Source organism: Belonocnema kinseyi, chromosome 4 (genome assembly GCF_010883055.1).
Source record: "Belonocnema kinseyi isolate 2016_QV_RU_SX_M_011 chromosome 4, B_treatae_v1, whole genome shotgun sequence".
In the NCBI taxonomy this organism is placed as follows: Eukaryota; Metazoa; Arthropoda; class Insecta; order Hymenoptera; family Cynipidae; genus Belonocnema; species Belonocnema kinseyi.
In genome coordinates this window covers 36399320-36416091 of record NC_046660.1, presented here as the reverse complement: position 1 = coordinate 36416091, position 16772 = coordinate 36399320, and the positions used below count along the sequence as shown (strand labels likewise).

The following is a 16772-nucleotide window of genomic DNA, read 5'->3' as shown; positions in this document are numbered from 1 at the left end:
TATAGATTACTTATAGTATATATAAGGTTTAGCTAAATTATAGATTAGATATAGCTGAAGTATAATATATTTAATGCTTTCACAATGACTCATTATAATAAAGAGGGAGTGTTTCGGATTTTAATCGTGTGCAAAGCTACAACTCTTGCCGACGTTTAGTGAACATTGCAGTTCACTTCATCAGGGCTAACCTGATACTGAGGTTTCAAATTATGTTGTTTTATATAAACTCTCTACGATACTTGTGATTGGTCAAAGCGCACAACGAGGAAGCTGATCGCCATTCAAGTGTTGCCAGTCTCCGCGGTGGGGCACAAAGTGTGAGGAAATGCAGTTTTTCGTTCAAAAATGTCCAGAGCCTTCAATTATGGTCCGATTTTGAAATTTTTAATAAAATTTCATTAAATTCTGAAAAGCTTGACGTACCGAAATTTGTCTTCCTCTATTTGTTTATTAATAATGTTTGCACTCAAAGTAGGGAAAAACTGAAATTTTTTACGCTTTTATAACGGATTGAGTAAACTTTATATTATCTTAAATAAATGTTTAGGCACTAATAGAATACAAATAATTTGTCCATTATTCCATTTATTTGTTACAAACAAATTTTATGAACAAAATATCAAATAGTCTTAGTGTCGGTAAAACAATTCTTTTAGCAAAATATTCAAATTTAAGATCTTTTCAAACGAGAATTTCCTTCAATCGCCAGAACGACTTTAAGTATTCCTAGAAATATTTAATAATATTTGGTAAAATATAACAATTCAAATTTTTATGAACAAATTATATAAAAAAATTCAAGATTTTAGTCCTTTCGCATAGAACAATTTTTTTTGCACTGGAAATGTTCTAAGCTGTTGGACATATGATTATTTGAGAAGTTAGCTATAACCATTGTTATAAATAATTTCCGTGACAAAATATTCATATTGAAGGTTTTATCAAATTTTAATTTTTTTTTAATTGCTAGAATGACTACAGTTATGTCTCAAAAAATGTATCTTTGAAATATTTAGTATAATATAACAACTTAAATGTTTATAAACAATTTAGATAAACAAATTCCAAATGTTGGCAGTTTAACTTATAAAAAGTTGGGGTTTCAGTCGAAACAGATTGAAAATGAATCATAAGACTTCATGCTAACATTCACTCAATACAAAATCTTTTGACAATAACCCACCGACTTGGTAGGCAAATCGTCAATTTGGCCAAAGATTCATGTTAGACAAAGGAATCGGTAATGAATGCAGAAAAACAAGCACTTTTTCATGAATTTCAGATTTTTGAAATATGTCTGCTTTCGTAACTTATACTTGGATCCGAACTCAATAACAGTTTGTCTGCTACTATCAGGTCCATGCAATAATATCTTATGAGCAGTTACAGGAATGTAGTTACGTGCATGTTACGGGCATAAACGTACGTACAGTTGTGCGATCCACATAGTATATGTTTCAAATGTTTCCAATTTAGTTAGCTCTGTCCTTGTTAATTTGTACAGAATGTACGCAAATCTTTCCACTAACTCCAAGTCTGTCATCCCTGTAATTTCTGCTGTTAGTTTAAGAAAAAAACCTTCTTGAGCTATTCTCATCATTGGATGTGCCTGAGCCGTGTTTTACTGCATCTATTATTAATCTTCTCTTCTGATGAAAAGCTTTGCAAATTCGAGTTTTCTCCTGCTTTTGCATAATATTTGCCATAAAGTGAATCGTGGCATGTAGTGTTGACAATTCATAATCATATGACTTAAAATCTATAACTTTGCCTTTGACTGCATCTAAGTCATTCATCTCTTTAGATGTAGCTTGACATATGTAGCAAGTCATAGATGATAAAGTTCCAGAAAGAACCTGGCAAACATTTTGGTCTAGCATTGTCAAATTTATATCAGGTTTTATCACAAAAGTACCTGAATCGTTCTTTATTATTATGGGCTTCATTTGATCGATTTCTGTTTAAAGTGCTGATATTACTAAATTGTTTTTTTCTAGGGTTTCTTTTGCGATTTCATATATTATCGGCCTGCAATATGATGTTGACGATGGATTAGGATTTTGCCACACTATAGAATTTACCGAATCCTATAAGTAAAGTCGCAGTAATACCATTCAAACCGTGAAGATACTATTATCCACCATATCTGGATCATCTCTCTTTTGCTTGTACGTGCTTTGGTTTGAAGAACCATCACAACCGTATTTCACAATGAACTGCAAGTTATGAGGTTTCCTTAAACCAGTAAATGGAAGAGAAATATCACGATCTTTAAACATGCGAGATATCGTATGATCTAATAAAGATTTTGATCCAATTGTAAAATACCTTTCGGTTACTTTAGTTGAATGTGGATAATATTCTTCTTTAGTTTTTGCCAAATTGTCGTATGCTGGGTAACTATCAGCATTTCTCTTCTTTCAAAATTTTCATTTTCATCAGAAGCTCAAATTAAATCCATGAATTCTGATTCTTTCTTCCTATCACATAGATTTAGCAAGTGTAAAAAAGCTTCTCTTATTTCGATGTCCGTATATTTTTCCCATTTATCCATTAATTTCATTCGTTTTGTCGGGGTAGAACATTCGCGAAAGTCACTTGAGTTTGACCTTCCGCATTTGTCATTACACTAAACTCCTGCTTTCATTAACCCCGTTTTTGGTCTCCCTAGAACTGCTGGCTGCTGTAATTCTCAGGGGAGCTGGTTGAGAGCGGTTGCGACATTATGTATATAGATATATATTCCCATTAGAAACGGTTCAGGCAGCCCTGACTGTTTCCATTTCGAGCCCCCCGAATTCAGTCCAAGGCCATTTGAAGACAACCCCCAACTCCGAACTGAAAGCGAAAGTTTTGGTGTACTTTCAGGTTGACATTCCACGATAAAATATGTGTTCAACCAACCTGCAAACTTGTTGTCGAAACAAGCTTTAATAAATGCTGAACTCTGCCATTTTCTTTTAAAATAAGGGATAAAATCATGATTTAATTTGCTTCGACCTTTTCCAATCGGTAAACTTTTACATTAAATTCTCTTTTTAAATACTGCGCCACATCTTCTAAACCTCAATTGGAATTAGAAATTTAAAAATCAGACAGGGTCTTTTTGAGAACTTTTAACAATGCACATATTTCTGAAAGAGAATATTGAAACAACTGAAAGTTATTAAAACAAAACATAACTCTGGATACAATGCCTAAGGAAAAGAATTATATTTCTCAATTTTTCATTTAAAGGAACGAGATTTTTTGCCACGTGTAGCTGCCAAAATTTTAAATTTATTATCTTATTTGTTTATAAATATTCAGATTGTTACATTTTACCAAATAATTGAAGATATATTATTTTCAGGAATATCTGTACCCATTCTAGCCATCAAAGAAAATTAAAATTTGACATAGTTTTTTCGTATCGTGCGTTGTTTCACTTAAAATGTTCATTTTCGTTTGTGTTTTGGAATTTTGTAAATGCTATAACACTTGTAATTCGTTTTTTAATGAAAGAAAGAATGAGGATAAATTGTTCGTCTTTTTGAATACTACGAATAGACTTGCATAGAATTTTTAAATTCTGAAAATGGAGGTCTCAAAAATTTAGAAAATACGCTCACATTTTGAATTTTTATGCGGACATTTGACAAAAGTGAGAGGAGGGGATACAATTTTACACAAATCTAAAACCTTCTCATGATGAGAATGTAATAGGAATTCTTTTTAAAATGGGAAAAGAGTTTATGGACGGCGCCTAATCTGATAAGTTAATCTGCTGTCTAAGCTGATCTTTAAATTATATCAATGTTCTCGAATGAAAAAAGTCCGTAAAATTTAATTAAAAGTGTTTTCATACTAGTGCCAAATATTAAAAAATATATAACTTATTGTTTTTTGTATTTAAGGGCATGATACAATCTGTCACATGACGAATTACATGTTTTATATTCGATTGCTTTATAATTTGAACAGTGTAAATATGGTATTAAAATTTGGTGAAATTGTTGTAAATATATATAGGGCATTCCACGCAATATTTTCCACTAAAATTTTTTTAACGTATGATTTTATTTTTCTTGATCAACACTCAAAAATATTCGATACGTATTTTTTTATTTCAATATGACACGCCAAATTTTGGAGAAATTTTTTTTTCTATAATGGTCATAAAAAAGTTCTTTCTTTTGATTGCTTATACTGCATTATTAAACCAAGATATGAAAATTCATAGGGAAGATAAAATGTGGGCCTTTTCCTCAACTTTTGAATAAAGTATACTAAAATCCACTTTAATTATGTAGTTAATAATATAAATCAAATATTTATGAACAAATAGATTTTTTTATTCGGTTCTGTTTTTAAATTTTTTTATTTTAAAAGGCGCACTAACTGTTTTTCTTAATCTGATAAGAATTTAGGAGTGGGTAGTCAAATACTTTCGAAGCAATGCATCGGACTGGAACTCGACTGCCTACGCGATAAGTCAAACACAACCATCCCCTTCCAAAATCGTATATTGTTATGTTGTTAATTTAACATATTTAAAATTTATAGCTATTCAAACATGCATTGCTTCGAAAGTATTTGATTATCCACTCCCAAATTTTTAACAGATCACGAAAAACGTTTAGTCCACTCTTCAAAATAAAAAGAAACATACAAAACAGAAAAAATATATTTTACGTAAAAAAAAGTTTTGGTAGCAAATATTGTGTGGAATACCCCATATGTAAGACCATGCCTGTCGAGTCTAGTTTAAATTTTATTTTGTTTAAGCAGTGCAATCTTATTAATCTTCAATTTGTAACGTAACTGAGAACAGTGAGTACTTTAAAGTTCTTCTGTTTCAGTAAATGAATATATGCGTATTTATAATCCTATTGATATTATATATTTTCCATGCAGTAGGTTTATTTGCTCTGTTGTTTGACCTAGTTCATGTGAATGAGATGCATAATAATATCGATTTGTGTCTTGTTTTTCTATTTTTTTTAATTTACTAAACCTCGATATTCCAGTTCAAGAATCTTTGACAGCATTAAGAGATGAATCACAAACCTAGAACAAGGTAATATAAGAGTATATCTATAAATAGGGGAAACATTCCCACAGTGAATAATGAAATGTAGAGTGAATATTCATTAATTAAAAGCACATTCAAAGAACAATAATTATTTTCAATTTATTAAAACTTTCTTAAGTATTAATTAAAGTAAAATAATTATTTTCCATACATTCGTATTTTTAATGAATGATTATCCACTCTGAGTTACATTATCCGCTGTAGAGTGATTTCTCCTACAATGGATAGTACGCACAAGCTGGCACATAATCTTATATTTACACCCCAGAGATTCTTAAAACAATGAATCCCATCTCTCTATTCGGTTCATTTCTTCACACGTCAACATAATATTATCTTCTATGCGATAGAATTGCTTCTATTGATTTTCAAGACTAGCGAAAAGGAAGGCACAAAAGACATTATTCAAAATGTAATATGAAAAATGAGATGCATTGCCGGATTCCAGAAAAAAGTTATATTTTTGAAACGACAGGACAGAAATCTATTTACAGACTTTAAGTCTTTTCTCATATTTTCTTCTTATTCCAATATTTCCCCCTTCTCCCCTTTTTTAAAGAATTCTGCCTGTTTTACCCATTTTTAATAAACTTTCCTTTCCCCCCCTTTTCTGGGTTTCTTGTCTGATGTGAAAGAAATTAACAGAACCTAATAAGAAAATCCAACTATTTTTGGTTGAAAGTTGTTTCATTTTAGTTGAAAAGTTTACTATTATATTTTGGATTGAGAATTCATTTTCTTTATCAAAAATTTAATTATTTGGTTGGAAATTTTATCATTTTATTGTTAATTCAACTGTTTTCTTAAAAATTCGTCTTTTTGTTTAGAAAATTCAATTACTTAGTTCAAAATTAAATTTCTTCGTTATAAATTCACATTTTACGGTTCAGAATTTAACTTGTTTTTAATTTGTCTTTTTGGCTTAAAAATTCAACAATTTAGTAGACAATTAAGCTATTTGGGTAAAAATGCATCTATTTAGTTGAAAATTATGTTTTTTTTTGTTGAAAATATATATTTACGTGTTGAAAATTCAACAGTTTTATAAAAAATTTGTCACTTTTATTTGAAAATGCACACATTTTGTTAGAAATATTTTTTTTGGTGGAAAATTCAAGTGTTCGGTTAAAATTTTATCTATTTTAGTTGAGGATTAAACTATTTTCTTAAAAATTCGTCTTTTTTGGTACATTAAAGTATTTTTTATTGAAAATCAAAATAGTTTTCGACAGATATATCAACAGTTTTTCGTTAATTTATTTATTGTATTTTGGTTAAGAATTGAATTATTTTCACAAAAATTCGTCTGTTTGGTTGAATTAAACTGTTTTTTATCTAACCTGAAAATCTGTTTTGGTTGAAATATCAACTATTTTTGGTATATAACTCATCATCTTTAATTAAAAATTAATATAACTTGTTGAGGATTTATCTTTTTGTTTGAGATTCATTATTTAGATGCAAAACTCATTTCTTTTGTTATAAATTCAACTATTTTTTTCAAATTATGTTTTTTGTTCTGAAAATTTAATTGTTATAACTGAAAAGTCAACTATTCTTTTTTAGGTTTTAAATTTATCTTTTTAAATTAAAGTCATGGATTTGAAAAAAAAAATTTGTAGTTGAGGAATCAATACTATAGTTGAGAATTCTTTTATTTGGTTGTAAATTAACTTTTTTGTTTAAAATTAATATTTTCAGGTCAACATTTCAAATATTTACAAAATATCCATCTGTCTGGTTTAAAAATTCATATATTTTGATAAAAAAAGTTCGAATATTTGATTGAAAATTATTCTGTTTTGGTTGACGCTTGAACTATTTTGTTGATAATTCGTCTTTCTGATTATATTCACATTTTTTACCTAAAACAAAAATATTATTTGGTTAAAATATCAACCTTTTTTCGTTCTAAGCTCCTCTTCTTTAATTGAAAATTCATTCACTCGGTTTAAAGTTAAAATACTTTCTTAGAAAATCATTTTTTTATTAACGATTCATCAATTTAGTAGAAAATTCAACTCTTTTGCTTGATATAATGTTATAAACTAAAAAATTATGCATTCCATTTTTGGTTTAAAATGTATCCTCTTTAGTTCCAAAATCAATCATTTTTGTAAAAAAAAAGAATTTCTAGTTTGAAGATTCATCAGTTTAATTGAAAATTCGTATATTTGATTAAATATTCACCTTTCTTGTTTAAAAATTAACATTTTTGTAAAAAAATTATCTTTTTTGTTAGAAAATCTGTTTTGGCTGAATATTGAACTGAAATTTTAACATAATAATCATTTTTTCAACCTTTTAAGATTTATATTGAATGAAATCATGATTATCTATTGAAATATTTTTTTTCTTTCTTTTAGCAAAAAATGTCATACTCTGATATTGCGATCTTCAAATTTTATTTTTTAACATAATTTTTTATGGTTATTATTTTTGGTTTTGCAGAAAAATAAAACATCGTTTTTTAATCGCTTTAAAAGCCGATTTTTGAAAAACCTATGAAATTTCAATAATAAAATTCTCAATAGAATTTTTCGGAATTGGCTAAGTGTTAAGATTATACTTTGTTTACCAATATTCGGGAACGCATATTTTTTTATTTTAACTATAAATTGAATTTTTGATCGTTATCCACAAAGGAGCCGGTTCGACTTGGGATTAGACTATTGTTTCATCTCTAGATAGTGATTTCGATTTTACAGAATGCTTTTTCGCCCCCCTGAGAAATTTCCATTTTGTTGTTTATCTAGTTCTGTACTGCCTTGCTTTAACTATTTCGCTGAAAAAACAAATTTTTATTTCCCTAATTCCGTAAAAAATCTCCCCATTCCCCCCTCTTTCGCGAGATACTATTTTGGGTTGTAAAGTCTGAATGTAATTATTGCCTATTAAATACACTAATGGAAAAAATTAAAGGGTAAAAAAAATTTCCGAATTTCTAGTAATTTTTCAGAATGATGTATCTTAGTGAAAAATAGTCGTATCAATGTCTTAAAAAAAGCATTTTAAAGCTTAATGTTTCTAGTTTTGAGATCTTTTGGCAACAAAAATTCGGAGCTACATCAGCTTCGATTTGCTTTTTCTAAACCTCGGTACGACCATATTTTACTGAGATATCGAACTTTTAATCAAAAAGGACCTTTTCTCTTTGAACGACGATATCTCAGCAACCGATATATTTCGGTTGCGCAGAATATTTAAGGGCAGTTCTGAAAACTTGAATAAATTTCCTACAAGATTCTGTCACGATCTTGAATAACAAATTTTTTTATCCATGAAATAAATTTCAAAAGATAGGGAAAAAGGGTAAATTGTGGTTATTCAGAACATCAACGACTAAATTTCAAATCATCATGAAATGACTGATGTTGAGTGTGCCTTCCACAGTTGAATAAGTCCCCAAAAACCCTGCAAAATTACATTTCGATCTAATGAACTGTTTCCTTGTTGCAAATGTTCAAACTTTTGAAAAAATTAAAAGGTCACATTTTTTTGCGCTTGAACATGTCCTAATCATGGCTAAAATTTAAAAAAATCTTTGAGATATTTCCATTCTTTTCGCAAATATCGCTGAAATTTACAATTTGATGACCTGAATCGCGAAATTCTAATTTCGAAAAAAATTTTTGAAACAAATTTTTTTTCCGAAGTTTCTTTATTTTAGCCATGATTAGGACATATTCAAGCGTAAAAAAACGTGACCATTTAATTTGTTTAAGTTTAACTGTTGGCAATAAGGAAATAGTTCATTAGATTGAGATGTAACTTCTCAGGGTTTTTTTTTGGGGGGGGGAGGGGTATTCAACTGTAAAAGGCGCACTTAACATTAGTCATTTCATGAAGATTTGAAATTTAGCCGTTGATGTTTTGAAGAACCATAAATTACCCTTTTTTCCTGTTCTTTCAAATTTATGTCATGGATGAAAGAAAAATTTTTATCCAAGATCGTGGCAGAATCTTGTAGGAAATTTATTTCAATTTTCAATTTTCTGTGCGACCATTCGTAGCTAAGATATCGTCGATCAAAGACAAAAGGGTCCTTTTTACATTCTCATCATTTATGATTGAAAAAGTATTAGAATTGTCGGAAATTTGACATAACACTTTTTCAACGGATCTCCACGTTTCGAGACCCCCTGAATCCGAAAATCAGGTTTTCACGATGGCGTCTGTCTGTCTGTCTGTCCGGCCGTCCGTCCGTCCGTAAACACGATAACTCTCGAAAAAATGAACGAATCAAATCCATCTTTAGCACACTTTTTCTAGGCCCTAAAAGAAAGGACGAGTTCGTTAACCAGCCATTTGTGATAAAAATTCAAAAAGTGAGCGCATTTTGAAAATTTTTGAGACGACTTTTTTCTGAATTTGAAAATTCTATGTACGGATATTTATAGTATTGTAAAGAAAAAACAATTTATTTTCATGACTTCTTTCGATAAAAAGAAAATTCTCAGAGTTATAGCGTTTTCAAAATTTTTTAAATCAACCGAAAATCAAAATTTGAAGCCGAAAAACGCACGATATGAAAAAAAGTCAAGATAAGAAAAACATTTATTTTTGTAATCCCTACAAGATTATCATAACCAATTTTTTGATTTTCTTCAAAAATAGAAAATTCAAATTTTGATTGCACAAAAAATAATGGAATATAAAAAATTCCATTTTGTGGACAAACTATGTAGGATACAAAAAAAGATGAAGTAACAAAAATGGTGGTTATTCCAAAAGAGATCTACAAGTTCGTTAAGAATCACTTCTTGATAGGATGCGTACTTTTTGTTTTATTCGTGAAAAATAACGTTGAAAAAAGTAAAGTGAAAAAAAAATGTGTGGAAAAACGACGAAAGTTACGAGAAAAAAATCCAACAAAACCTGTTTACAAATGTCTGCCAGAAATTGAGCGCGCAGCGCGAGCGTCACGATGAGAATGTGTACCCTAAAAGCCTATAGAGCTTTGAGAAACTTAATCTTTGACTATACTTAATTAAGTAGACAATTCAGAATATGAAGACGCATATCAATACTGCCATCTAAAAGAGATCTTTTTGATTAAATTTTTTTCAAGCATTCCAAATGCAAAGAATAAATATCCGAGCGCGAAGCGCGAGGTGTAATCATGTTCGAGCGCGAAGCGCGAGATTCAACCGTCGCGCGCCCTAGGCGCGCTCAAACTTGCGAGCGCAGCGAGCCGCGCGCGTACCCCGGGACGCGAATGTGCCCGCGAAGCGGACAGATTTTTAATTTAAAGTTCGATATCTCAGTGAAAAATGGTCGTACAATGATTTAGAAAAAGGAAATTGAAGCTGAATATACAACTATGCGGTCCATAAAATATACTAAGTTAGAAAATTTTGTTCAAGCTCGTGGAATTGAAAAAGAAGGACAAAATATAGAACATTTTTTTCTCACACTACTTGTTTATATTGCTCGGAACATGTAGCTCTGAAATTTTTTTAGTCAAAATATCTCAAAACTAGAAACCTAAAGCTTCAAACTGCTTTTTTGGAGACCCTGATACGACAATTTTTTACTGAGATACAGCATTCTGAAAAATTACTAAAAATTCGGAAAATTTGTTTCACTCTAATTTTTTCCATTAGCGTATTTCGATAAATAAAGGACCAATTTTATTTTAAAAAGATTGCAGTTCTATTTATAACTAGTTAAAGTTTCAAAGACAAAATACGACTTTTTAGAAGACAGTTGATTTTACAACCCGAAAAGTCGATTTTTCAAAAAAAAAAATACATTTTCAGTCAACGGAGATGAATATTTTCAATCCAAAAGAATGAATTTTCACCATAGTACATAAATTTTAAACTAACTGGTGAAATTATCAACGAAAAAATAACTTGCATTCATCGAAAAAAAATGAACTTTTAACATTGAAACCCTTCAATAGCCCTCGCTTCTATAGCCCTTCCGAGAATTGACGCCGCGCCACTGGTGGGTGTAACAGGACCTGCGAGGGGTACGCGGGATCTGTGGTTGTCACTCAGGCGAGCACTCAGGTGTGAACAAGCAAAAGCAGAGCGGGCTATAATGAGTTAATTCGCACCCACCACCAGCCCTTAAATCTATTGTTATTTATTATTTATGATTATGATATAAATCTCTACTATAGAAGAGTTTCACAGTAGTTGCATCTTCAACCAAATAAAAGAATTTTCAACAAAGAATATTAATTTTCTACCGAATTACATGCATTTTTAACAAAATGACAACAAATTTACGTTTTAGAGTTGAAGGTTCTAGAAAACAGCTAACTTTCAATCTAGAAAACGAATTTTCAACTAGTTGAGTTTAAATAAAAGAAGGAGAATTTTTAACAATATATTTGAATCTTTAACCCTAGAACGGTATCGTGAATTTTAGCACAGTAATGGTATCCACACACTTCCTAGGTGTGTACGCCCGAATTACTGCAGCCATGTATACACACAAGCTAACATGTTGTATTTTACAGATGCAAAAACACTTAATTTTCAATTATAAAAAAACCAAGTACATTTTTAGAAGAAAAATCTCTCTTTTCCGGCCGACATAATTGCCTTTAGATTACGTCGTTAAAATATTACATTGAACACTGCATTCTTGTATAAGCAATATGAATCTTGCGAAAATCCGAGGCATTTTAAGAGCCTTAAAGAGTGGCGCTGATGTCGCAAAGCGCACTTTCACTTGAATTGGAATATTAGTTTAATTTCAATAAAATTAAAACTGTAACATAAAAATTAAGAGCAAATTACTAGGCTCGGTTATAAATGTGGCGTAAGAAGGTATCTCCAGTGAAAACCAGACTTAGCGCAAACCTCGCCAAAACCCCACAAACCAAATAATTAATATCATTCACGCCTAGATGTCATCCAAACATTTTTAGTCTGATCAGCAATAGTCTGTACGTAAATATTGAAAGGTACCCATATTTTAAAGCCCCAATAATGCCTGATTACTAAATTATTCCTCAGAATAAATGGGGATAAGTGGGGCAATTTTTGCACGTGCCTTGGTATTGTGTCGCAATGTCGTGTATAGAGTAATCGGTCAACAATAGCTGGTTAATCGGGAATTATTTAGAAGGGGACTGGGAATTGTGGGGAGAAAGGTAGGTACGTGATCGACAGACTAAATAATTCAAAAAGCGGCTTTCCCTCTTTAAAGCTTGAGCTTTTCGCCATCCCTCGGCCTGTCTGTGATGGGGGCCGTGACTGGAGAGGAAGTGATGTGGTTCCATTCATGCTTATTTCAAGCTCATTGTACCCTCGGTGTATTCAGCTTTTGACTTGCGTCTCGCGTTGCCACCGCAGCAGCATAAAAATGGACATGTTCCTCCACCCTTCACTGAAGAGAGTGAAGAGGCACTTCCTCCTATACCTACATCTATTTACCCATTCCTACACATTTGTACATATACGTGTAAATACCCGTTAAAGAGTGCTAGTTGACTCGAAAATACATAGCGGATTATTATCTAATGATTCAACCCAGCTGGACCAAGCCACTGGAAAATAAGAGTGTATTTTTTTACCAGGATTTTTAAGAGGTAGAAAAGTCTTTGTAATCATTGTCACCTTTGTTTACAGACCCAACTTTATCCATGCTGGTAAACCCCTGACTTACCCGGGTGCTCACCTCACTTTTTTTCATTTTATAAATAATTTTGCGATTGAAATCGTTTCGTTATCGTTTATTATAATAAATAAATATAAAAAGTGGGTGTGGAAACACGAAATATCAAAACAATTTACCTTCAATCCCTAATGGACATCCCTTGTTGGAAGTTAAAAGATGGAAAAATGTAGAAATTAGGGGATCGGAAAATATAGAACTATCTTATCTCTCGTAATAGAATCTCTATTATCGTAAGGGAATAACAGAAATTCTTAACATCGTTTCAGACTAGATGGAGCTTCATCTAGTCTGAAAAGACGTTTTATTTAAAAACAAAGTTTTAACTTTTTCTTTCTAACTTTTCAGTAATACTATTTATTTTAAGATTTTCAAATCTATTTAAAAATATCATAAATCAATGTAATGACGAGCTATTTTAAATCAATAGATTTTGTATAAAATATGGCAGATAATAGTATGCGCTTACAATTAGTTAAGAATAGATGCTGCTGAAGGGCATGTGATACTTAGATAATGATCGATTTTACCAGTTTTAGGTTCCCCCGGCTTTTTTTCTAGAATAATAAATATTCTGTCTTAAAAATTTGGGAAATGATTGCGAACATGCTACCGGACGTCCCTGTAAACTTTTTTTGTGGATTAATTCCAAATTATGATTTTACTAAAAACGTGTGTGTATATTTCGAGGTTAGGTGTGTTACAATTCTCCCGAGCGTTACTTCCAAACTACATAATATTTTTGGCCGAAAAATTTGGACTATCAAATAAACATATTAACTAATGTGCTGGAACTAACCTTATTTTTAGGCAATCAAAAAAGCTTTTTTCAGAAATAATTGACAAATTATAGGAATGACATAGCAGAAAATCAACCCTAGCCTCAAAATAATGCACATGCATAAAATTTGTATTTAGCACAATAAATTTTTTTATATTATCTCTCAAAATAGAGTTCACGGACGTCCTCTATGATATTTTATAGGATTTCTAACTTCAGTTCTTTTAAATTTTAATTTTCGTGGGAAAAAACAGAGGGAACTGTACCCGAATGACCACACGACGAAACATCACATGTCCTTAACAATTATTTTAAATAATTTTTATACAAAAATGCACACTCTAACCATTTTTTTATGAATAGGCTTCATTTTTTCGAAATGAACTCGAAATGTTTCGTCAAAGACTCCGTAGTGCCATATTTTTCATCGTGACAACAAAAAATTAATTATATAAATAATTTTTATCAAGAAATGCATATTTTCACAATTATTTTATGAATAGGCTTACTATTTTTTTGTAAAATCAAGTCGAAATATTTGGTTGAAGACTTATATCTGTCATTAATTCTTTAAACGAAAATTAATCCTATATTCGTAACAAAGTGATGAAAATGTGCATTTGTTTATAACAATTGGGTATATTATTGGTAAACAGAAGCTACTATTAACTAATTGTCAACGCAAATTACTATCTGTCATATTCCATACAATGTCTGCGGATTAAAAATAACCAATCATGGCGAATCATGAAAAAACTATTTTTGTTTAGTAGTTTGCTTATAAGATCATTAGTAATTTTTCTTACTCTAATCCACTTGGCATCATTTTTAGTCAGTAATTACATTCATTTATGATTTGTTTAAGTAAATTTGAAAATCCTAAAAGAAATCGTATCACTAAAACTTTAAGTAGAAAAAAGTTTAAACTTTGTTGCTTAATAACATATTTTTGTTTAGTCTACGTGAATTACTCGCTTTCACCCATTAAACCTACAGACTTACGGTCATTTCTGAAAAAAAAATCATCAGAATTCGTTAAAAATTTCAGTTGATTTTTGTCCAAAAAAGGTGCTTTTTCCCCAACTATGTGTCTGTCCGTCTGTCCGTAAAAAAGATAACTCTTGAAAAAATTAACGGATCAAATCAAACTTTGGTACACTTTTTTAGAGTCCTAAAAAAAGCATGAGTCCGTTAACCAGCCATCTTTGACCAGCAGTTATGGTTTTATTCGTCGAGAAGGGAATGTAGAAATCAGATATTCCAATTTTACATCAAACTAAGACAGATGCGTAAAAAAGTTGGAAAGAAGAATTAAAGCTTTTAAAAATATCTACAACTCTTCTCCTAACTATTTTTATAGGACTCATCATTTTAGTTTTATACATTGAAAATACTATGAAAGATTTGAAAATTCTAATTTGAATTCAAGCGGCGACTGATTCGTAAAATAAGTTTGAAAAGAAAGACTTGTAGCTTTTCGATGGATCATCCATTTTTCCCTGTAAGATTTTTTTAAAGAACCTGCCATTTTGGTTTTATTTATCGTAAATAATATGTAACTAATAAAAAATGCATATTTTGATCCAAAAACGACGAAAAATATGGGGACAAGCTATTGGAATAATTTCAGCATTTGAAAATTCGTATGTCGGGTTGAGAATGTGTACTTCAAATCCTGCAAAGCTTTGAGCAATTAAGGCTCTTAAAACGACTCGGGTTTTCGCAAGATCCATAATCAGTCTACAAGAATGCATTGTGTAATGTAGTATTTTTCCCACGTAATCGAAAAGCAATTATATCGGCTGGAAAAGAGAGATTTTTTCGAAAATGCACTTGGTTTTTTTTTTTGTAATTGAAAATTGAGTGTTTTTTGTGCCTGTACAGTACAACATGCTAGCTACTGTATATACCCGGATGCAGCCACGCGTTCTAATTTTAAGTCGCATGAAATATATAATAATAATATTATTATGTAATATACTAATATAATAAAAAAATAATAAAAAGTAAATAATAATATTGTCCTTAGATTATGTGGTTCTAATATTAATTTAAACCATGCATTCTTGTAGACGTATTATGAATCTGATAAAAGAGACTTCTTGTTCACAACTGATTTTCTGTCTCGACTCATTTGTACGATTTTAAAAGTTGATGATGCACCTTTTACGTTATAATACAGATTTCATGGCATTGCCCTTAGAAAAATTGTTAAAGAAATTAGAGTGATGGAGATTAATCAATAGAGATATGGCAGTATTTAAGGGCATATAAAAAAAGTTCCAAGATTCAAAAAATTTCAAGGTACAAAGAAAATACGTCAAAAAATAGTCCCAACTTTAATTTTCTTGAAAATAATTTTTAGCGAAATTTCTACTCAAATGAAGTATACAACCGTAGTTTATTACCGAAACCTCAGTTTTTAGATGTAAAATTGAAATTGTAATAATCTTCTTCTATATTTTTTTACATGTTTGAATTGATGCCGAGGATGATTGTGTTCATTCGATTGGTAGAGTCAAATGTCTGTCTTGAAACTCGGCTGAACTCTAAAAGTGGTTTTCTACAGTTTTCCTCTCCCCTGGCCAAACTTACAGGCAAATAAAAGTACTTTAAATTAAGTCTGATGCAGTCGCTGGTTATCAATGGTTGTAATTAAATCATAGGGTAATTCTGAACCCAGCTTAGCAAAATTAAATTTTCACAGGCCCATACCCAGTGAAGTCTAGTCGTCTGGAGGTACATGTACTCGTAAAAAAGGACTTGAATGATACAAGCGTTACAATACAGTAATAATAACAATAATAAATATCAAGGCGATGTTTCCTGTGCGCTTTAGCGCACGCCTAATAATGAAAGTGAGAGAATAAATTGAATTGAATTATAAAAGAATTAACTAATGAAATCTTAATTTTTCAGGAAATTGAAAAAGCAGCGGGAAAGATTTTGCCGATATGTTTACAACCAAGTCTTGACAGCAGAATGTACTCAACTGAATGGAAATTGGACTGGACTTGATAACCCTTCCTGGAATAGAGCAGATTACCCAGATTTATTTCAGGAGTGGTACCCAGTAAATAGCACCAACTACACGGCATATGAAAACTCAACCATCCTAGCGGACGAAGGTAGCAATTTTACGTTTATCCTCTTTTTCGGAAACGTCCATTAAATACGTAAGGACAATTTTTCAAATTGTATGTCTCTGTCTTTCTCTTACAATTATACTTTCTATAGTCTATACCTACTCTCTCTCTCTCTCCCTCTCCCTCTCTCTCC

General features: G+C 30.8%; 1 protein-coding gene across 1 annotated transcript in view; it reads left to right on the top strand.

Moving 5' to 3' along the window:
- Positions 1-16772, top strand: part of LOC117171678 (muscarinic acetylcholine receptor gar-2) — a 97166-nt gene that overhangs the window by 64824 nt on the left and 15570 nt on the right. Inside the window, exon 2 of the mRNA XM_033359195.1 lies at positions 16413-16621. Coding sequence (XP_033215086.1) covers positions 16413-16621 — 209 coding nt within the window. The remainder of the gene's footprint in view (positions 1-16412; positions 16622-16772) is intronic.